This window comes from Mya arenaria, chromosome 5, assembly GCF_026914265.1.
Source record: "Mya arenaria isolate MELC-2E11 chromosome 5, ASM2691426v1".
NCBI classification, from domain to species: domain Eukaryota; kingdom Metazoa; phylum Mollusca; class Bivalvia; order Myida; family Myidae; genus Mya; species Mya arenaria.
Window position 1 is genome coordinate 11,864,048 of NC_069126.1, and position 24,028 is coordinate 11,888,075.

General features: G+C 33.7%; 1 protein-coding gene across 1 annotated transcript; it reads right to left on the minus strand.

Moving 5' to 3' along the window:
• Window positions 1-882: 882 nt before the first annotated feature.
• LOC128235436 (uncharacterized) lies at window positions 883-23,668 on the minus strand. The gene is made up of 42 exons (XM_052950258.1): window positions 23,388-23,668; window positions 22,974-23,100; window positions 22,231-22,485; window positions 20,950-21,159; window positions 20,304-20,587; window positions 19,830-19,971; window positions 19,513-19,728; window positions 19,189-19,342; window positions 18,760-19,028; window positions 18,059-18,256; window positions 17,499-17,640; window positions 17,318-17,346; window positions 16,963-17,104; window positions 16,623-16,843; window positions 16,259-16,423; window positions 15,911-16,097; window positions 15,493-15,607; window positions 14,936-15,066; window positions 14,554-14,771; window positions 14,128-14,233; window positions 13,821-13,937; window positions 13,571-13,706; window positions 13,164-13,344; window positions 12,636-12,903; window positions 12,012-12,198; window positions 11,131-11,354; window positions 10,662-10,897; window positions 10,209-10,362; window positions 9,928-10,106; window positions 9,098-9,238; window positions 8,777-8,945; window positions 7,718-7,859; window positions 7,404-7,525; window positions 6,810-7,088; window positions 6,195-6,398; window positions 5,739-5,942; window positions 4,671-5,387; window positions 4,052-4,270; window positions 3,294-3,389; window positions 2,061-2,386; window positions 1,487-1,688; window positions 883-1,233 (listed from the first exon to the last, which is right to left on the minus strand). Exons 1-42 carry the CDS (start codon window positions 23,567-23,569, stop codon window positions 947-949), a joined length of 8,283 nt encoding a protein of 2,760 aa, XP_052806218.1. The 5' UTR covers window positions 23,570-23,668; the 3' UTR covers window positions 883-946.
• Between the last annotated feature and the right edge of the window lie 360 nt (window positions 23,669-24,028).

Consider the following 24,028-nt stretch of genomic DNA (forward strand, 5'->3'; position numbering starts at 1 on the left):
TGATATGTCATTACCACCACATAGGTGACTAGGGTCCGTCAAACAGAAACAACTAAATTGTGTTTTTTTTTATTTTATATCAAAGTGGTTATTTTGTTCTCTTCATTTGTTTATCATTACTTTAAAAAAAAACACACAAAAACAAACACGTGAGATTCTATATATTAAATCACAAGTACAGGTATGCATTAATTTTAACCCTTCCTTTCGTATGAATATTGTCATAGTAGTGGATAATATAAAAAAAAAAAACTTAAAAAACTTCTGTAATACTGGCCCAGAAATATTTTATAAGGGTACAACATATAAGTTCACATCGATCTCAAAGCTATTTGCAAAAATTACAATCCATTGCGTATTGTTTATTAAAAGCAAAGAGCGTTTAACACACATTTTGTTACATTTCAATTTATTTATAAAAACATGTGAGCCCGTCAAAAGTTTACATCCAATGATAATTAACAGTTCTCCTTCAACGAGTTTGACGCCAAATGACTTTATGCTGGCGGATTAGAACATTAATGGTGTCTTAATCCAAACTGCTTATTAATTTTCACTGCCCCCAGCATTTCAGTTCACGCTTTACTCATTGAATTAAAACCCAGTAAGGTTCAGCAATATCTCGTTCGTGTCGATAGTTACGGCGTTTAGGCCCGCCAAAAATATTAAATTGACAATTTGCAGTTCAAATATGCTCCTGAATATTAAGCAGGATATAGATGCTCCATAACAATATATAATTTAATTCAGTATATCAAACAAAGCAGATATACGTAATGTAACTATCAACAATCAAAATGTGTTATAAATATTGGTAAATCATCACACAATAACAAAAAAGTTAGCGTACAAAGTGTCAAAATATCCAGCATGATTTATCAAACAAAGCAGATATACGTAATGTAACTATCAACAATCAAAATGTGTTATAAATATTGGTAAATCATCACACAATAACAAAAAGGTCAGCGTACAAAGTGTCAAAATATCCAGCATGATTTATCGCCCTTATACTGAATTTAAGCGTACTGCCCGAGGAAGAAATGTCATCCTTTTCTAGCGTAACTTCTATCTCAGTATTCGTTGTCTCCTGCCACTGTATCAAATCTCCTTTGCCATTCTCTTGACGCAAGGTCACTTCGTAATACAGCGGATGTGTGGAATTGAATACGTTTGACCAATCTGCCTTTGCTTTAAGAGTGTTCGAGTCCCATGATGTTACGACCGATCCTCCTTGAAATAAACAAAGTAAGGGTATACAATTTGAGTTTACCTAACAAATTCAGTTATAAGGTTATATAAGTTAATAATAAACAGGGTCCGCGACTTGGGATTATAGCCTATGACTTATACAACATGGGTATGCTCATGCGTCTGAAATATAGACATACTTCTGGGAATGTTGTCGGTTTGATTTTCGTTGTCATTTCGATTAATAATATATAAACAGTTTTTTTTAATTAACGAATTGTATGTCATAACGTACCCGTGATAGTTGGGATAGATGTAAGAAGATAGAAGCCAATGGTTTTCTTTTCACTATACATGTGGATTTCGTTAACGGCCTGAACTGTTACTTCATACTGGCCATCCTCAAGATTCAATCCGGTAAAACTAGCAAAGTTTACATCAGATGTACTACCGACGACTGTTTCAGAGAACGAGGTGTCAACACCAACTAGGGATATCTAAAAAAAAAGAAAAGCCAGAAGAGCTTATGTTATGATAAGTGTGTAATATTATGATAGGCATTGCGAAATTATGGTTTTTGCTTATCGACCTAAAACTGACTTAGCATTAATTAAAAAGCAATGTAATAAAGTGTGTTTGGATTATATATCAGTAATATGCTACTGGTACTGATTTATCTAATAATTCATAAAAGTAAGTGAAGTGAAGTTTCATCGTGAAATATTTGTTTTCTGAAACAAGCTTCAACAACAGGGCACAGCAACGATCACACAAGCACATGGAATATTTCTTTGGAATGTATCAACTGTTTGAAATTAATATATAAATATTACTGGTATGAGAAAGTATATCATTCTGTAATAACTCACCAAATAATTATTTATTCCTTCATCTTGTCTGAAACCCGCCCACTGAAACTTGATTCTAGTCCTGTTGCCATGGTACTTTCCAATAGCCGGATATTGTGTCTCAGATATTGCCATTAAGGAGATGTATACGTCATTTGTTGCCAACGACATGTTTAAAACCTTCAACCCATCTGTAGAAATAGAAGCCGTACGACCAGCTGCATTCGTGCATCTCATGGTCGAAAATATTCGATCATACGGTGTTGAACTAAGAACTGTACTTGCGACCTTCTCCGTTATGGCTATCTGTGTATAATCTTGAAGCGATGTATCCATTGGTGACAAGCCTTTGATATAATTAAACATGCATTTACTACGTATTTACACCTTATCCACTTAACTTTTTGTAAACAAAAGTTGAATTCTGGCCCTCGGTTAACCTCGCTCTCGGTTTACCACATGAGATAAAAGTTTGTTTTCTATGTGTGTTTTTTTCAAATATATGTTTTCACACGTTTGTAAATCACATTTCATCATTGAATACATTTGTTAAAACCTTGGGTGAGATTTCAAAGGAAAAATAGTATACAGCCAAAAATGAACTTGAGTACAGTTTATTTTTTAGCAATTACTCATGTATATTGTTTGCTTTTGAAATACTTTGAAATATTGACAAAACCTTTTTATAAATTTTATCAACACATTGAGAGAATACATGTTTATTCATACTATGCTATCATGGGGTATAATGAGTTGAGATTAAGATTGAGATTTGACTTGAGTATATTTGTGATATTGGGGCCTGGTTTGCTCGAAACTTGTTTAATAATTTCCCGAAATTGTGATCATATTTACAGGATAATTCAAGATAATTTAGCATACGTTTTCGGCAATCCTAGTGTACTTGATAATGAATGAGAAGTATTGTCTGGAATAGTATTGAACTGATTAAAATAACAAATAAGAACAGTTATTTGAGGAATTCAGTGGAATATAAGGGCAGATCACAGTAGTTCAATATTTCATAACAACTGCAAGCTTACCCGCTTTAGTAAATGTTTTTATTTGATCATGTCTCTTTAGTGTTTTTGGTATTTAGTCGCTGAATATACGGGTACATCATCTTATTGGGAACGGTTTTGATCACTTAAAAAGCATAAACATACATGCGACCTACTTTATTATGTTATCACTTATATATAATATTATGTAAATCAATGTAATTAGATACAAACATAAAAGGTATAAATGTACCTATTGCCCAGGAGCATTCCTGTATTCCCGATTCTGGATCCTTCACTGACCAGGCCATGCTGATGTTGAGTGACGTTTGAAATTGGATATCAAAATCTGCAAAAGTAAAATATGTGCTTCTAAATATGAAGGTAAATTATGTTGTACATGGCAACTACAGGGTAAAGCCAAGCATGCAAATTTAACGATTAGCTGGTTCAAAAACCCATGATCAAAACCTAACATACTCGAAACAAACGACGCGACCAGACAACAGACGTATTTTTAATCTAATTTAAATTAAGTTAAAAAAGTCGCTATCAATATAAGACGAGGTTGCCACTTTGAATCAAAATGTGAAGAAAATATGGTTACAGTAAAAGATTTTGTTCGTAACAAATTTGGTTAACGAATAAATTTCCTTTGGACTTTTATGTTAGGATTTGCACCTATAATAAAATGTTGGGGCATGTGTGAGCTCCTGTTTCACTGTTCGTTTAAAGTTGGTAACCTCCACAATACTTAATGCATGTATTATATGTCTGTGTTGATTTGTGTGTCGTATATCTGTGTTGTTTTGTGTGTCGTATATCTGTGTTGTATTGTGTGTGGTATGTCTGTGTTGTTTTGTATGTCGTATGTCTGTTTTGCTTATATCATTCTATATTTTTATGAGTCATATTGATAATTTAAGATAAGGAAAGTGTTCAAAGCGCACCGATACATATGTCAATAAAATGTACGAATAATGTCAGTACTGTCACACTGGAGTATCATACCTGAACTATCACCATCGTAAACGTATTCAAACTCCGGTGGTGTCAAATCTATATAAATCTGCTCGGAATAGCTCACCGTCCTTAATCCTGCCCCGTTAACTGCCATTACGCTGACAAACACAACTGTGTTGTGTTGTAACTGAATTGTATTGCTTGACGCAAATTCATTTCTACCAACACTGGTGTATTCTTGTAGCTGTGTGCCGCCCCGAACAGTACCTGATTTATCATGAGAAGATTTAGGGAAATGTAGTTCTTTAAAATAAAGGTAACTAAATATATCACATGTATATTATTTTCGAATGACCCTAAATAACACTTCTATCATACATTAAATACATACTCACAATATCTAAATGCCGCCATAGTTTATCTTAAAAAATGCATACATGCTTTTTTCTTAAAGCACATGAATTTAAATACAGGTCAATTTTAAAATAATAATCATATCTGTGTACGTTGTTTTGCAACTTTATTTTATAGAGTTTACTGTATTAAATCACTTAACAATATCAACCAACATTATACATATCCGCAAAAATAATATCTAGTGCATGCAAATTTGCAAGGTTTTTACCACTTTTTACATATATGCATATCCTATTAACTTGTTATTTACCAATCGCCCAGAAGTATTCTACAATTCCACTTTCCGGATCTTCGAAGTGCCAGTCTGAATAAATAGATGACCAGTCGTGAGCATGAATAGTTAAAGCTTGCAGGTGTTTAACATCGGTGCTGTTTTCCAGGTAAGCTTTCCCGGAATAATAACGAATACTAATATCGTCTATACCAAAGCTGGCTTTATTTTCAGCTCCAAACGTTACTGTTGTTTTCCCCACAGGAAGGTTTAAAAGATAGTGGTGTTCTTGCCAAATTACCGCTTCTGTTAAGGATGGCTTTTTATGCATCAGAAATACATGTTTGGTTTCGTTGACAACGACATAACCATCTTGAACTGACATCTGCGCTAATTCCGTTGGCATATTTGATGTGTAAAACTGTAATTTAAATTTCCCGGAATGTTCAACAATTATTTCTTGAGAGACACTTCCCTGCAGTAGCAAGTAAGAGTTCCCATGAGGCAGGTTGTGGGCTTTTATAGCTTTAAGACAGGAGTTATGTCCATTCCAAAATGAATTAGGCAAATCTTCGCACTGCAGAGAGCTGTTTGCAGCATATTCAAACGATCCATTACGTACAAGGTTTTCGTCGGATAAAACGTAAGTAACCCGAAGAGGTGGCGTTCTATCGATAAGAATACCATCAGACGCCATCAAATCGGACATGTGTCCTGCCATGTCGTAAGCACGAACCTCACTGAACAATAATTCTCCTGAAAAACATTTTAAACACTTGTTCATTAATAGATATTGCAAGGTTGGTGACATTCATGTTTTACGTTTCGTATATTACATAACAGTAGTTGAAATGTTCGAAAAGGGAGACTATGAAAACACTTAATAACAAAATAACGAAATAACAATGTGTATTTTACGGTTTTGTTTAGACATATTTCGAGAAAAACTTTCGTGCTGTTTATTTGCAATGACAGAGAACAAACTCAAGAAATGGATTTCGCGGGTATGTAGATTGATGGTCACGCCATCGACATATGTTTCATTCTTATTTTGCAATCGAACCTAGTTAACGATGAATGAAGAAAAATGTATATATGTATTCATACCTTGGATAAATTCTTCGTGCGATTTTCTCTCAACATAGGTCCATAACCCAACATTGATAAATGGCTGTATGTCACATCGACCCTTGTATTTCAGAGACGAAACACAGTGTTCATAATGGTCTATTCCAGATATAGCATCACTAAATCCATACCAAAACGAGGGAAGCTGGTTCGATGAATTCAGAAACTGGACATCATGTAAAACTGAAATAAAATAAAATAAACATAATAAAACACTTTTATCAGAATATCGGTAGAAATCCTTCAGAGTTCATATGTTGAGAACATAACCTTTAAATATAAGTATAATTCGGTATATTTCCTGATTTATATCTATAAAAATACGCATCATACACATATGAAAGTCATTAGTCTTGCACTTGTATTTTTCTTCAAAAAAAAAACAAAAAAACAAACTAATTCCAGTGGAGTTCAGATTGAAACGCAAAGTGATACCTTTGCCGTCGTTCACCGTGCCACCTTCCGGTTTTTCAGTATCCAGCATAAAACCATCAGAACTGAGAGTAGTGTGAAGTCCAGCATGGTTGAACGCTTGCACAACTGAGAAATATCTCGTATTTTCTTTATACTTAGCTCCAGTAATATCATATATTGTCATCGATGCATTGATATTTGTGGATATTACATGTACATCTTTTCCTAAAATGCATCACGATATAATTGCACACCGTGTGACACTTATTTTTTGTTAATACAATGGGTGGTCGTTAAAGCAAACGCTTAACAATCAATTTATATAATATATCACATGAAACAACTTAACGAATTAACAATAAATGTATTCAAAGAATATATCAATAATTATTGTAATTCTACGAGTATTCCCAAATTGAAGTTTAACAGGTATCTTCATTGTTTTTTTTTTAAACCAATACAAGTATTAAGAGAGACTATGTGACGATATAACAATAATATCCATGAAAATAAAGGTTAATATATATTTTTCCTATAAACAGTCAATTACAGCGCATTGTGTTAGAGTTTTTTTGCCAGGGATTCGTTTTGTATTTTATTCATTGGTTGTCTGTAGTGACTGCAAATTCAACATACCGTTAGGTTGTGTACTCAGATAAAGGTGAAATTTCTTGATAGAGTCACCAAGGAATTTTCCAGCCCAGTCTACCATTACATGGCTCGTATCAGAAATATAATCAACATCTTTAAGACTGTTGGACAAAACCTCTTTAACACTCACACCTCGAATGGTTGTCGTTTGTGGTGGTTTTGTTAAAATAATTACACCGCTGCTTTTAAAAATTGCATATATGTTATCGCCATACCAAGCTCGTATGAAGAACGAATATTTAAAGTTTCTTCGGAGAATATGACCTTTGATATAAAGATAAAGAAACACATTGATTATTTGAACCATACAATCAAACCGCTTGTAGATGAGCTTAATGACGTAGAAAATATGTTTGTTATCAGGACAGAAGTTGTGTAAAATAACATTTGTTTATTATACCAATAGACAGAAACTAACAAGTTAAAGAAAATAAGCCACATAAAAACGTAACCTTTTCTTACGGGACTTAAGTTTGTTACCACATTTAATCAAATCCTCTAGAGATTACTGTGTTTATAAAGTAAATAGATGTATTTTCTGCACGGCAAATGACAGGGTCAAATAAACAGGAAATTTACCTCGTGGCAGCGTATACACCCATGACATATGTGAACCTGCGTCGTGCCAAACTCTGTCGGTAATTTCATGAAACACTCCTTTAGGAGTGTCATACTTTGATTCGCCAACACTCCATTCGTACCTGTCAGGGAGTGATTGAGATATACGTCTACACTTGTTTTTGAATCAAAGCTACATTTAAACTAGTTTTGAAATACATGTAATTTATAAACGTTGACACTAAAACAGTTGAAAGAACTACATAAACGTTTTAGCTGGCCCGTGATTAGTTAAAGAACATGCAATTAATTATACTATAAAAACACTTAAATACCATAGTGGGTTTGATTTTCCAGTGTCGACCACAGTCCAATCGGCGGCTAAGAAGGAATCGAATGGTGAATATTGGACTGCTTCTTGATTCTCAATAAAATCTAAGTCGAGATGGTCTCTTATCGATACTGCATTTATGTTTTCTACAATACACAAATTATTATCATATTATTGACAATGATTTTATCATTACTCAGAGGCAATGCAGTACTTAAAAAGTTTGCTTCTGTGTGTATGTTTAGCCAGTAATGTAAATCAGATCCTGTTGGGAGACAATGCCTAACCTAACGAGACAAGACATACATCAGCATATCTGTATTTACAAGGTTGGGGATAAAGCATTCATGGTCAGCAAAACAGTACTTCGCACTTGTCCAAACATCTTTTCGGGCTATTTACAATGAATAAAAGGTTGTAGTGATTACTCTTTGACATTGTCACTGATATTGTGAAGAATGTGATGGAAACTACATTAAAGAGTGCAGCAGTTAATCATTAAGAAAGAAGTTAATATATGAATGCGCAATTATCAAATTATTATTATAATTTATATTAATTATAAAAGCCCTGAATGGTCAATAAAACAAATCACTTGGGGCTTCAACTGGTTTAAGTATTTCAAACTTCATAAGCGTGTGCCAATATGTATCAATACGAGCCAAAAGAATACACACCTAAAAAATGACAGCAATTATACATTTTCGATAATTTATGATTCTGAGAATATTCTTGATATAAACGGGTTACATGTTAATTCATTGTCACCAGCAAATTTCCCTTCGTTAATATTGCCAAATATTTCCTAAACCTGATTTAATGTTGTGTCTAGAAAAAATATAAATTAAGTTATCCTAACCTTAAAAAGTAAAATTCGAACAGTAGATGTATAAGAATTTATTTAATAACCGTGAACAGATAATGCAGATGGACTGGAGATAACGTTCATATGCTTAATTAACGATAAATCCTATCCTGAACGAGGAATGTAAATATAAAGGCAGTGTTCACTTTCTTTTGTCGTTATCAGCCTCATTGTCAATATATTTGGTTGCATGCTTACCTACATTGCCAGATATACAAGAATTACTAGTGTAATAACATCTGGCTGGTACAGGAGCGCACACGCAATGTCCGAGACAGGTTTCAGCTTCACAACGCCTTACCATGGAAAGTATTCCGCCAAATAAAAGATTAAACTGTGCGTGTAATATTGGGCTGTGTAGTCCTACCTGTTGGGGGAGAACTAACATTTAGAACAGGAAAACCCCACATAGTTCAGAAAGTTTTCTAAAGCGACACAAACAGTGTTAAAGACATATGTGTGTTATGTTCATACAATGAAACTAAATATCATAGTTCAAACAATTTTTTTATATATTACCTTGTTTATCGCATAAACGCTGACATATACGCTCTTTCTGTTGGACAGGGATTTTGTTCGTACTGAATAGGTTTGAACGAATCCTTCCTGATGATCAAATCCAATATTGACATGTTTTACCTTTACTAAACTATCGCTTTCCTGCAAATAGTGAGAAAAACACAGCAAGTTTTTTTTATAGAATTTATACTTACACAGATAAACAAAACATTATATGTGTTTATTATCACGGCAAACAAAAACAGAATGGTGGATCTTGTATGTAAGTTTGCATATCTGTGTATTTTTATTTCTGCTATTGTAGTTATGATATAATTATCACTATTACTATTATTTGTATTATAACAGTGTCTTATAACCAATATAATTAATAATATTATTAATATTACTATTATTATTATTATTATTAATATTTTTATTTTTATAAATATTATTATTATTATGATTGTCAGTATATTTTTATTTTTGTTATTATAACTATTTATATTATTATTATCATTATTATTATTATTATTATTATTATTATTATTATTATTATTATTATTATTATTATTTTAATCATTATACAATTATTATTATTATTCAATTATTTTCCGAACTTTTATTATTGTAAGTATTTATTATGTTTTAATTATTATTATTATTATTATTATTATTATTATTATTATTATTATTATTATTATTATTATTCGTAGTAGTAGTAGTAGTAGTAGTAGTAGTAGTAGTAGTAGTAGTAGTAGTAGTATTTTTATTAGTACTTATATTATAATTATTATTGTTATTATCATTATTATTATTTTTCTATTATTGTTATTGTATTGAATACATACCTTGTTTAGATCGTTCGCCATATATCTTGTTCCAACGTTTATAATATACGTGTCAATTCCACTATGAATATCCTCAAACCCCAACCAAGAAATATGCAAGATAATTGGATTCCATTTCATCCAGTTTGAAGGCTGCCTTCCTAACTCAGATGCATGGTCTGTGTTTATAGCAAAGGTACCTATAACACAAATGGCGCTAGAGATATATAGTTATGAGTTTAATTCGGCACTTGTTTTTGATAAAGATAAAGAATTAATTTCCTACAAAAAGGGAACAATACCCATGGTTGGAGGAGTGCTGTCGACCAATAGATTTTCATACAAAGATTGTGTGCACAGTTTGGCACCGTTGCACACAGTCAGCTTTATGTCGTAATAGCTTCCGTCATGGAGGTCCAATTCCAACAGAGTATAATCGGTTGCGACAGCATCAATCTGACATAAATACAGTGTAAATTTTCTAAAAAGAAGTAAATTTATTATTTTAAAAAATAATAAATATCATTAATAAGTTTACTTGAAAAGATGTAAAGGTTAATTTGAGTTATTTGTAAAGTTAACGTTTTTGCAATTCAAAAGAAATTAAACAGGTATCACCACATGATATGTCTCTTTAAAACCGTTGATGAGGTGCCGTCAGAAACTAATTATCAAATAAGATAAGTGTATTTTTTAAAATCTTTATGTCATTGCTCTTACATATCAATCAGACCTTATTAGAAAATTCACGATACCTTTACAGTTGATAGGTTGAAGTCGCCTCCCATGTGCGATGATACAGATAAATACTGGGCGGAAATTCCTGAATCTGAATCTGAGGTATCCCAATAGACTGTTAAAGACGACCGTAATAGTGTTGTTCTGTCATAGCTGTTACTCCTCCCAAATGGAGACAATGCTAACTCTTTGACAATCGTCGGCGGGCTTGTGTCAACAACAAATCCGTTGGAAGACACTTCAGAGAAAAATCCTACATAATCGAAGAACACATCACCAAATGACTACCACGTCTGTTACCAAAACCATATTTATTCATGTCGGCGTGTTTAGATATAACACATTAACTTCTAAATAAAATGTAATTTGTATTTATATCTAGGTTATGTCTTCTTGAATTCTTGAATACATATCTTAACATGTGTAATGATTTATTTTAAGGTGTTTATTTTTGATTATTTACATTAATATTTAGAGTTTCTTTACCCGCTTTATTATATGCCCGAACGGTGCAATAAATAAGTCTTCCCACAGGGAGAAGGGCCCCAGAGTGAGATTGAACATCTACAATGTACGCGATTTCATGGTTGTGTACATTTGTTGCCGATACTATATCGTCTCCACCTTTCAATGTCCCAAGTCTCCAAACGTAGTGACTCAATCCAGACTGAGGATCCGAAAAGCCAAACCATTTACAGCCAACATGAGTTCTGTAAAGAAACCATACGGAATGATGCATAAAAATTAGTTTGAGAATTGTTCGATACTTTGTGCATTACAAAATACATAATAACAAGTGACCAATACATTGACCCGGGATCACCGATATAAAATAAAAGCAAGATTTCATGCAGACAAATATTCTGACCAAGTCTCATCAAGATATGAAAAAAAAATCTTGAATTTATGACGTGGAAATATTTTCCTTAGATTTGACCTAGATTTTGACCCGAGTTGACCCATATTAAAAAATATGCAAGATATATTACAGACACGCATTTCGATCATGTTTCATTAAGATAACATGCCGACATAGAGTCTGACTAAGTTTAATACCCATTGGATCTTGATTTTATAACATAAAATGTTAAGTTTAACGCAGAATTGTTAACGCCCGATTTCCAACCCGCCAGCCCGGTTTTTGCCATTCTATAACCCGTAATTTATCGATAAAAATCTGGCTAAAAATCATTTTGAAATATGCATTATATAAACTGCCCAAAGAAACCATATTAAATGAAATGGGAATCCTTACGGAAGCTAAAGTTTAATGCTAAACATTATCGATTTGTTAATGAACACCTTTCTGATTTTAATTCTAAATAAAAAAAAAGCTTTATGTATTTCCAAATAAAGCCTTTCAAAACCTTGAAGCCTGATATTCATGATCACTTCCACTGAGGCCATCAATAACTGTTCCTCTAGTTGGTGGCGATTTGTCAATTAGAAAACCGTCCGAAGACGCTCTTGAACAAAGCATAGCCGTGTTGCATGCCTTCACGCTTGTGTAGTAAACACGGCCTTCCATTAGCGCCAAACCATCGATCTCAATTTCTGAAACATTGATGTTTATTAAACTTTTCTTGAAACATAATCGGAAAATTATACACAAAATGCTAAAGGAGAAACAAGCTAAAAACAAACTAAGTTGTTTAATGGCTACAGTTTCATAGATAGTGCATACATAAACACATACAAAGGGGACATGAACGACAGTTTAAGCTCTAAGATCATGAACATAAACATAATATATTTTCAGGTAAGGCAAAAACGGGCTTTGATTTGAACTAATTATGATGCAATTCATTTTTTAATCGATAAATCTTAATAATAAACCAGCTACATAATAAACTTTTGTGTATAATTTCATCCCATGCTGGGCATAATGTATTGTTCTGCTTATAGAACATATCTGTGAGTAAACATTAATATGACCGTTATCAAACACCAAACATTTACAATTGGTTTAAACCATAATTAGGATTGTTTACCATTCTTAATCCAAACGGATTGTTCTGTCAGGACATCGTCACATTCCTTACAAGTTCCAACGCTTACAAAGTATTCAAGAACTGGAGTGTGTGCATCAATAAAATGAGTCCAGTAAGCATGAACTGTATTTGTTGATGTCATGTAATCAATATCCGTATTTGTGCCGTCATTTGGACCGTCGTAAACTAAACCAGAGTCGGGTGGCGTTGTATCAACAACAAAAGCCCATGACGTATCAATGGAAAAAAGTCCGGCGTTGTTATAGGCCTGAAGTATGTATACGATACAAAGTACTTTTAAATTGTTAACATCAGTAAACGATCAGTATGGTCTTCAAATGGATATTGTGATGCTTTGAATGCTTGGTCATATTGACAAACACAATGTATTCTTAAAAACCATTCGTATGTCTGGATGTATTCTTAGTATATGTATCGAAATCGACCGGATTTTAATCAAAATTTAAAACAACAACACCAACAGCATGTAACTATAACACAAACATTAATATTAATGAATAGCACTACCTTTACTGTTACAAAGTACGAGTGACCATCTTTTATTGTCCGTGATGGATGCAGCTCAGACTCGGCACAATCTCCGTTAGCTCTTGTATACTCGAGTATATTTTCATACCCATGGCTGGTACCAACAGACCATTCGTATCTGTTGATTCCACTCTCTGTGTCCTCAAACACGTTTTTCCAGCTGGAAATACACAACGGTGTCAACGATTCACCTTTGACGAGTGACAATAGTTGTGCAACTTAACACAATAAACTTCCAACTATGCTGCCCATTGATCATGAAGCTAAAAAGGGTTGAATATATATGATTTGTACTTATATTGTCGCTTTATTAGATATAGCTCTGTCCAAATGTACCACGTATATGATGAAACGAAAATTCTTCGTAGCTAAAAAGTGTTGCATACCAAGCCGATATCGACGTTGCATTCAATATATGCCTGCTGGGTATCACGATGGATTTCCCAGTTACTTTCGGGGGTGTAAAGTCAACAACTACAGAATGTGACACCTCACTGGTTGACAGTCCAACGTGGTCGTATCCTAAAGAGGTGTATTATTTATTATCAAAACTAAACAATCAAAACAATTGTTGATAAACGTATCATTCAAAGCATATTCCGATACGACATAACACATCAGTACGAGTTATCTTACCTTTCACTGTAGCATAGTAGGACAATCCGTTTTGGAGATAAAGGTTATGGAACACTTTATGGTTCACCAATCCAACATTCACAAAATTAATAACATCGTTTCCACCTGGTGATGAACCTGTTTGCAAGCATAATACTGCATATTGAATGATATACTTTCATATGCATTACATGTTATAAAACCTATGGTATATCAACATGTAGAACAAAGCAATATTCAGAAAGTCATACTAATTAATCGTTTAAAGAAATGTTTTACTTAACACCTTCAGTTAAACACAGGTTCCAGATATCTGTAAAGTACATACCTATGCATATTGCGTAGTATGAAATTCCACTTTCGTGTACATGGTATCGGTGTTCCTCTATATCAGAGAATGAATCCCACATCACAAGTATATCGGATGTTGATATCTAAATGTTTAAAATTATGATACGTACTCGAAACACATCGTCAGCTTGTTTGTCTCATATCATTATTATAAATCATTGTTTCAGTCATATTTGTTAGCATTGTTGTGTGAAAGAAAAGACACTATTTAAAAGACGTTTTAGTTTTCGGTCGAATATTTAAGAATGTCACACTTACAAACCACAAAGGAATTTATTTAACTAAATAACACAATAGTTAAGCAGAAACTCGTTTAAATTATGCAACAACGGAACAACAGTCCAATGAACCTGTTTGCACCTTCACAATGGAAACCAATGTACAAACAAAAAACATTACATGCCTGATAGAAGTGATTCATGTCCTGGCCAATCCAAACCTTCCCAGCAATGGGTGGGGTTATATCCACTGTAACACCGTCAGTGCATTCCATGAACTCATTAAGATGTTGTGTCCACTTCTCATGATATAGGTAGGTCTCATTGGCGTGGATGCACACTATGTATCGTCTGCCATGTTTTAAGACTCCAGTATCAAATTTTGCATTCATATATTCTCCATCTACAAAATGAATAGCGTACAAATGAATATGAGGAAACTCGTTTTACAACAAAGATAATACTGCAGAAATGTACTTTACAACTTGCCTTAAAATCAACAAAGGAACATGAACATGCATGAGTTTCTATCGTAAAATATACTATTTAACCATATAAAAGACTTACCTGTTTCCCCACAAGCAATCGTTTCTGGATGCGTGCATGGATAACGGAGGCCAACATTGTCATTTGTGCCGTAGAAAATCGTAGGATCCTCGTTGCTAATTGAAATAACTGCCCAGTTATAATGTTTATATCTGAAACGACAGGAGAGTGGAAAGATTAAATAAATGAACGTTTTGCTGTGTGCTCCATCGTATACATTGCATTGATAACTTCATTGATTTACATTGGTCATGTGTAGAGAAAATAGAGGAAAATGGACATTCTGTCTAATTTCACAAAACTTAAAAGTCTAAGAAATAGAAGCCTACAAGAAGCGCTGGCGTACGTAATGGGTTAACGCGCACATGTTAATACAATGATGCAACCACAATTACACGGACAGACACGTCCAGTATTCAATACGCCACCTATAAACCTTGTTAAGAGGAAGAAGTTTCGGCCTCAAAAGACATTGTAGGAGACACACATAACATACAAACCCATCAGCAAAAAGACCGCACAGGCATTCAAACAGCTTTACAAAGCAGTGATGACATTACCGTTTACCTATGTGTTACCTTAATTTTGGCCAGACGGCCGATATGACATTTGTGTAAGAAGTGTAGTCTTCGTCGTATTCATTCCAATCAAGATTTTGTTCTAAGAATATTTCTCCACCAATCGCGTGTCCATCTGTAAAATCAATAAAACATATTTCATTTAATTTTCTAATTATGATTACCTACAACATTGACACCAACGAAAGCCAGCATTTATTTTTAAGATTTTAAAGCAAATATCCGCAATAAGATAAATACCTTCTAATTGAACAACTTATACTAAACTGAATATTAAAAAACAACGTCATATAACAAAGTAATATCAAACGAATTTTACCCAATATAGGCTAAGGTTTAGGCCAAACTGTATTTAACAATAACAACATTAGTGATTGTATAAATGCAATTATCTTTTTGTTTCTAACTGTAATCACACCTTGCTTTCCAATGGTTTTACCGACTGCATCAATGACACTGCTTGGCTTTACTTCTTGTAAATTGGAACAGTTCCGTATTTCGGATGATATAATAGAATATGTTCCCGCCTTTGTAAATCCTCGGATCGCTAGTTTCCAACATTTCATAAATCTTATCTTTTGTAGGGGAATAATCTCAAACTGAATCTAAAAAGATAAACATCACCTATTTTCATCCTTGTTAGATATATTTGTCACTGCTTAATAATAGTTAAGGTGTCGATGCGTTGTCGCGTATCAAAACTGTACCACAACAGTTACTTCTATCGGCTAAGTAAAAATTTACATAATATTTATACACTCTATACCGCTGTCTCAGATCCCGATGTAAAGCCGATGATATCCCATTTGTTGAGCAATTCAGAGTCAGGCTTTCCATCTGTAAAGGCGTATTCATACCGCTGGATGACTGTCAGAGCTTCGTTCATATCCTCAATGTCACTGTCCTTAAATCTATCCATGGTAACTGCTATCTGTAAACTTATATAACTATTATCAAGCAAACATAATGCTTTGCCAATTTTAAATGCATTTCAGTCCAGAGTTTTTGCCCTCCACCCTTATCATTGATAGAACAATTGTAATAGTTGCTTCTAGATCTTATGAAGATACATTTAATGCCAAATACATTGAATTATATATGACATTGGAACACTATTGATAAGTTATTACCTTGTTAACTCCCATATCGTAATTTACAGAAAGAGAACCAGTTATAGGCGGATTTGGAATAATGAAGACACCGTCACTAGACATGGATTTGAAGCAGAATTGCTGAGCACAGGCCTTCACAGATATACGATACTTCCGTCCAGGGATAAGATACAGTCCAGTAATGTGTAAAACGTCTCTGTTCCGTAAAGTCTGATATTCTGACAAAGGCGTCCACATATCTGAAATCATATTTCATTAAAACATGCACATCTTACAGAAATGGGTTAAATGAAATAATTTGAACATCAACACGGACGTTTTAAATAGCGCTGTTGTCTTAAGGTGACAATCCACATACCTACTACGGGAGCTCTCTTTTCTACCCGCCAAAATATGGTCTGCATAAAGTGCATCTTATCTTCGGGCAACCGCCAGTAAGCATTAAGAGACGATGTCTGATACTGGTAATCGATATCTTCCGTACAATTAAAGATGTCAACCTGCAACAGAAAACAAGTTTCTTAAACATCAAAAATTGAATCTCTTATCTATATTTTGCTGATGTATAATGCCTGATTAACGTTATCTAGCAAATTGAAAAGCTTTATTTTGATAGACATGTGTTAAAATTGAGAATAAACATAAATATTGTTAAGACACTGTAATAACTTGAACAAAATAATTTCGATTATTATATGGAAGTATCTTTGTACCTGCTTGTAGTGAGACACTATGTAGAACTCTGGAATATACATTAAATAAGTATATTAAACAGGTAAATATTAAACGAAGAATAAACTACGATGATATTATATTTGTTAATTGACTATTTTAAAATATTGTTTTGGTAAAAATAATTTATCGCCTTCTAACTTCAAATAAATAGATAGTTACCTTTTGTACCTGTGTTGTTGCATCTTAAGCCATCAAATATCTCAAATATGTGCTCTTCTTCAGGAATGACTACAATCACACCGTCGGATGACGCACTAACATTACCCGCAATGCTTATTGCAGTTACCTCTTGGTAATATTTCTAAAATGTTTTTATTCTTTACATACACTACGTTAATAAGCATAACAACTAAAACGAAAGGCTTAGTTTGAGAAACACTTTACAAAAATATGTCTTTTGATAAAAGGTATCTGCATCTTTTTCTTTTGAAGGTCACTATGACCTTGACAATGACCATACTGCTCCAAAATCAGAAGCGTTATTTACAACCTATGGCAACTGTGCATACCAAGATTATAAAAATAAAATATAACCAGGTCGTTCACAAACTATTCATTGTTGTAAAAATTGTGAGACCGACAACGCAGAAAACGACACAGGTGACGACTACGGACATGCTATCCCTATGTTCCTGTCATGCTGCTTTACGGGCGATACCGAACCAATATTGCAATATAAATTAAGTTATCATTGACTTACACACTGAATTTATCATTACCTCATAGCTCTGAAGACGGATCCCATTAAAAGTGTGATGGTCATCAGAAGTAGCTGTTTCACAAACAATGTTTATGCCATTTTGGTCGTGTATACATATTCTGAATTGAACACTAGAATGAGGATGATAAAAGCCATTCCATCTTGAAGCGAGTACATCTGTTTTGCTTTGAAAGTCAATGTCATCAATGTCAACAAACTGAAAAATGTAAAGCCATTTGTCCTAACATTCAATGATTGTATTTAGATGATAGCGTGTCATGTAAGTTAACAAGCAAATTTTAAAAGAAAATTCGGAAATACCAAAACAGTAAATTTACTGACCTTCAAATTTACAAGCCTTTAAACGGCAACACGTTCTTAAATTGTGATTTAATGTAGCGCAAGTATCAACATAGCGAATATTTACACTGATTATGATAATTGTAAACTGACATTGATGAGACAATTGCGCACTTATAATTAGCTAAATAATAAAGTCTCAATGACAAACATTGAGACAACACATCATATCGAAACGTGCTTAAATGTTCAAAGTGCTTTAAGGCATGCTCTAATGATACTGGTTGTGACTGTAGTACAGTGCTATCAATTTAGATTGCTCATGCGACGTGTCAGTATGTACATGTATCACTTTAACCGCTGAAAGCCGCAAGAAAAAAAATGCTAAACATAAAGTCTAATCGATGTACAGGTGCATACCGGGCGATCATCAGCTGTGTCGATGTCATAAACTACTCCAGAAGAAGGCACGTTGTAGTTATTGGTGTATTTTTCTGAAGATGCAACGACAAACAATCCAAGTAGATCAGTAGCTTTGACTGTTCCATAATAGTCTGTACTCTCGTGTAAGACCCATTTCAGATTACGCATATCGACTGCTGTACAACTTGTCGTATCATTAATGTTACAACTCCCGCCACTTCTTTGTGCAGAAAACGGTAAGACATTTGATGTAAACCTTGATGATCCTGCAACAATAATCGATTAATTCAAAATATGAACCTTCTGCTCATACATGTTCAAAACGAAATAGAACCGATACAACCGAAATGTTTTTTAACTACTCGCACATGCACATGACAAATAAATAGATTTTATGTTCCGGCTTAATATTGTTTAAACACATACCCAGTGCAAACTCAAATTTCAAATCTCCGGATTCCCCATGATCAACGAAGTCATCAGATCCCCAACTAGCAACCAAGAAATTCCCTTCAATGTTTATGTGTATGGAGCCTACAAACTCTGGTTTGGACATCACAACCATGACCGGTCCGACAGCCTTTTGCGCAAATTAAGAGAAAATAATCAATATCAGTATGAAAAATACTATTTCCAAGAAATGTTATTGCTTCAAGACTGTACACATTTCGCCATGATGTTTTAAAACTTAGCATCTAATAGAAAGATGTGTAGCTGTGTTTACATCTAATTAAGTAATAAGGTTATTACCGTTGTATCAACAACACCTGCTTTCGATGTTACTTTCAGAAGTATAAAGAACTCTTGTCCATCCCAAATACCGGGATGAACTAAACGCATAAAACTGTGATGCATTGAACTCTGAAAACTCATAATATCTGGAGTATGTGTATTGTCAGACGATAGTCCAATATCAAAACTGTATACACCACTAGGACCTTCAGTGAAATTCCAAGAAATTTCAAGCTAGAAAAGATAAGAAAAGATATAAACAAATCAATAACTCTAAAAAAACAATTTACAACAAAAGTTACACATGAATCTTAAAACAATAAACCTGGACTTACATGAGAATCGGAGCGGATAAACGTAACAATGTCTCTTGAAACACTGTTTATACTTTCACAAACGTTTGAATCAACTGAACTGTTCCGTAGCCTCGGAATAAGTTGGATGTCTGAAGTTGAAACATCGAACGCCTTTTGTCTGCTTGAACAACAATAAAATATATAAAGAATTACTATATGTATAAACTGTTATGTTATGCAGCTCAGACGTATAAATTTCAAACATGAATTATTCCTGTTGACGATTAAAATTATCACTATACGCTTGATATCTTGTGTATGTAATCATTCAGTAAAACATGTAGGGTGAAACTTAAAAAGGATGTAATAAAGGGATCTACCTGTGCTTCACCAAGGTATCGATACTTCAAAATGTTGACTTAATATATTCGCCAAAGCTTGTTTGAATGATACTAAACAGAGGTAAAGCAGATCCTTATGTATTCGTAATCAATAAGTTATAACATGTTTTACCGGCACACTCTTGTCGGATTTTGAATCGCCTGAATCACCCTTTGTGTTTTTAGTACAAATACTTCATCTGTAACAATGTCTCGGATAATTCTTGGGGTAACAATGCCACCGTTAATGACAACTTCTGAAATCAATATTGGAGTGCTATCGATAACCACTCCATCTGAACACACTGGAACACTCGGGTCCAACGCATGGTTATATGCAACGACGGTCGTATAATACTGCCCTTGGGATTGGACAACAGTGCTTGCAGTCGTTTCATATGTCTTGACAATCTGTAACTATATTAAGAACCTTTTAATTTTAACAATATAACAGTTAGTTTGCACAGTAAATTTGTATTGTTTTGTTTTTCATGTGAAGAAGAACGAAAACAAAAAATAAGATTTCTTTGAATAAGAAACTCAAGATTATGACAATAACCTTCATTTTATAGTTCGAAAGCTTTTTATTAATTTTGTCTTACGAATATAATTAATCAGCTAATCTAATTAACACAAAGGATAGGTTGTTAAATATTGTGTTTTTGATTATAAAAGCCGGCCTCTTATGATGAATATATTCGGTTAGCTATGATGAAATAAACATAACACAAACATGTTTTACAAAATGAAGTGAAATATAATTTGTAGTTAAAAATCACCTCTGGGTGAATCTTGTCGTAGTGCATTTCGTCAGCTGACAAACATCTTGTCGCAAAACTATACATATAAAACTTAATACCGCTCTCTTTGTCTAAAAAATCATCCCAGTGTGCTGTTAGAGTGAGCGACTGTTGAAAGTCGAGCTCGGGTAGACCTAAAGTACCATCATGTACATAGCCCGCATTAGGAGGGGAGACGTCGATTGATATCTGTTAAAAAATGTCCGGCATCAATTATCATAAAATTTGCTAATAAAATAAAAAAAAAAAGTTTTTTATAACATGCGTTCTGGTGATTTAAAGAAATGTATTTCAAATTTAACAACAGCAAAACAACATCTGTGGTGATTTTTGTTGTCATGATTTTTAATTACAAACATTTGCTATTCACAAAGGTAATTCTAAAAGGACCTGAGGTTAATATAATATACGCGCACACATAGGGCAGAATATCAATAATGTTAACAAAAGGTTTATATACACACGGCGAAATATCAGCGACCTGCGTTAAACAAGGTTCGGCACACTTATCAAAGTTAAAATGACAGAGAGTTAATTTTCAGAACTTAATGTATTTTAGAAAATGTTTCAACGTCGAAATATATAAAGGTTATTAATTGATTCAATGTAAGATCGTATTTTATTTTACGAGTGGTCATAGAAAACATATTTTGACGAGATGACCACACTAAAATCCACATTGTTTTTCCAATTAGTTTATGCATTTCCCGCTGTTTCTCAATTTCGTCCCCCATTTGAGAAATTCTTGTTTGACACCAGAGCCCGAGAGAGGCTCTCATTAAGGGGAAGTTACCGCTGCGTGAAGTTTGCTCCGAAATGCGCCAGCAGATGGTACATGAGCAAAGAATGTACCTTTCCTCACTAAACATTCAATTTTCCGAAAAAACAAAAATTTAGATTTACACCGGACATTGAATACAAATAATGAATTTGCAACGACAGTATTTGCTATTTGATTTTGTTACTTAATCGATTTTTGGATAACATATGATAAAGCAGTTGAGTTATGGTGGTATCTGTCCAACCCGTTTTTGTACACAACTAAAGTTACTTCCCTTGTCATAAAATAGGTCATTACTAAATGATTTTGGATGTGTATATGCTATTATTGTTATGTTATTTTATTTTACAAACGAGGTTTATTCCGATACAGCTGGACTTATAATACATAATTTAACCAAACCCAAACACAAGTGTTCATCAAAGCACATTTCATTCATTTTTACCTGTATATTTCTTTTAGCAAAGGGGAAGTGCTACCTTGTGACTCCGGACTGTAGTCAAACCGGCATTATTAACGGCAGTAACTTCGATGTAGTATTCCCTTTCATGCACTCCTTCTGATTTTTCTGCATCGATCCCACCAATGTGTTGAGTAGAACCTCCGGCTGTCTTAATATCTATTACTCGAGGAATCACTTGGAAGTGTTGGTGGAAGCAACCGTGGTACGGGGAACAGTAACAGTTGTGACCTCTGGCATAGTTCGAATACTCTTGTTCGCATTCCGTCAGGGTCTATAAAGGGTAATAAACAGACGTCATTTTACTTTTAATGGACTTACGATGAAAACATAACTTATCGTTATTGATAGTGAAATAAAACCTTAATAATCACGCAACATAATTGAACGAAACGAGTGCATGCTGTAGTCTACAAATCATAATCAATGGAAATAACAGAACATTAACCTTATTTCATGTTTTATACTTACATGCATTTTTCAGATTTACATCTTTACAAGATCAATTTAAAACATCACGTGTATAAATCTATTGAATGCAATTTGTTCATGCCTGTAGTCGTGACGTCACGAAAATCGTTACTTTCAACATGCATGCTTCCCTCATGTTTTAATTTCAAAGATTTCTTTCGCAATTCAGTATTGTCTCTAATAACTAATGAAAGCAAATACACTCGCGAAAACAAAAGACGAATTCAAGGTGTATTGTCCAATATATGATAAATAGTTTTAGAAGTTACATATTACAGTTTGATTACATACATTTGATTCATGTTGGGGAGATTCGTATGAATGACCGTGTAAAACTTCTGCATTACTAAAGTTGTCAAACAATCGCCAAGATATTTCGTATAATCCGCTATGTGCGTCAAATGCATTCCACTCGATCCTGAAAATAAATGCAGAGAAATCGTTTATTTGCAGATCCGGCGACTAAATCTCCATATCAGTATATTGATGTAATACTTTTAAATAACACAATGAAAACTTCCGACACTGACCCAGTAGAATTATTCAAGCCAACATCCTAATTTGAAAGAACATGAAACAAGGCCGGAACAAAATCAAGAATCAAGTAGTTACAAGTATTACTTTAAACATATATTACACGACAGACATTCTTTAAAATTTAAGAATCAGAAATAATAATGCTTTAATTACTAGTATTTTTCTTACGTCATATCAGCCAGCTCCGTTGCGTTATGTACACTGATGTTCACAATATCCCCTCTTGTAAGCCAAAGGTTTTCAATGATTGGAGGTGAAGTGTCGATCCAGACGGTGACGTTATCTTCTGCATATGCGCCAACAACGTCGTAACCTCTTACGGAAAATGTTACTCGTTTACCGTCCTTCATTTCAATACCGTTAACTCCGGCACGTTGTTGAATAAACTCTCTCTGGGTTATTCGATAAAAAGGTTCGTCTGTGGTTATGGCTTCATAGGTCTCCGAATAAGCAAGATCGATACGTACAATGCCTACAAGTTGTAAAACTGCACTATACATACAATAATATAAAGAATACATATACATAATTAGTAAATCTAACTTGAAAATAAGCATATATATAATAAAAAAAACACAACAAGGTGTTAGTTTATAAACTCATATATTAACAAATGGCAAAGGTATATAGTTCTCGCCTTTAATATTGTAAATAGTTTCCCATGTCCTTTCTGAAACTTCGGACGTGTCATCTAAAACAAAAGGCACGGAAGTAGGTGACGGTTCAAATCGACATAACCAGCAATTGTTGTCATGACGAATATTTTGGAATCTGTATGCCCATACTACATCAATCGAATCCGTATTTTG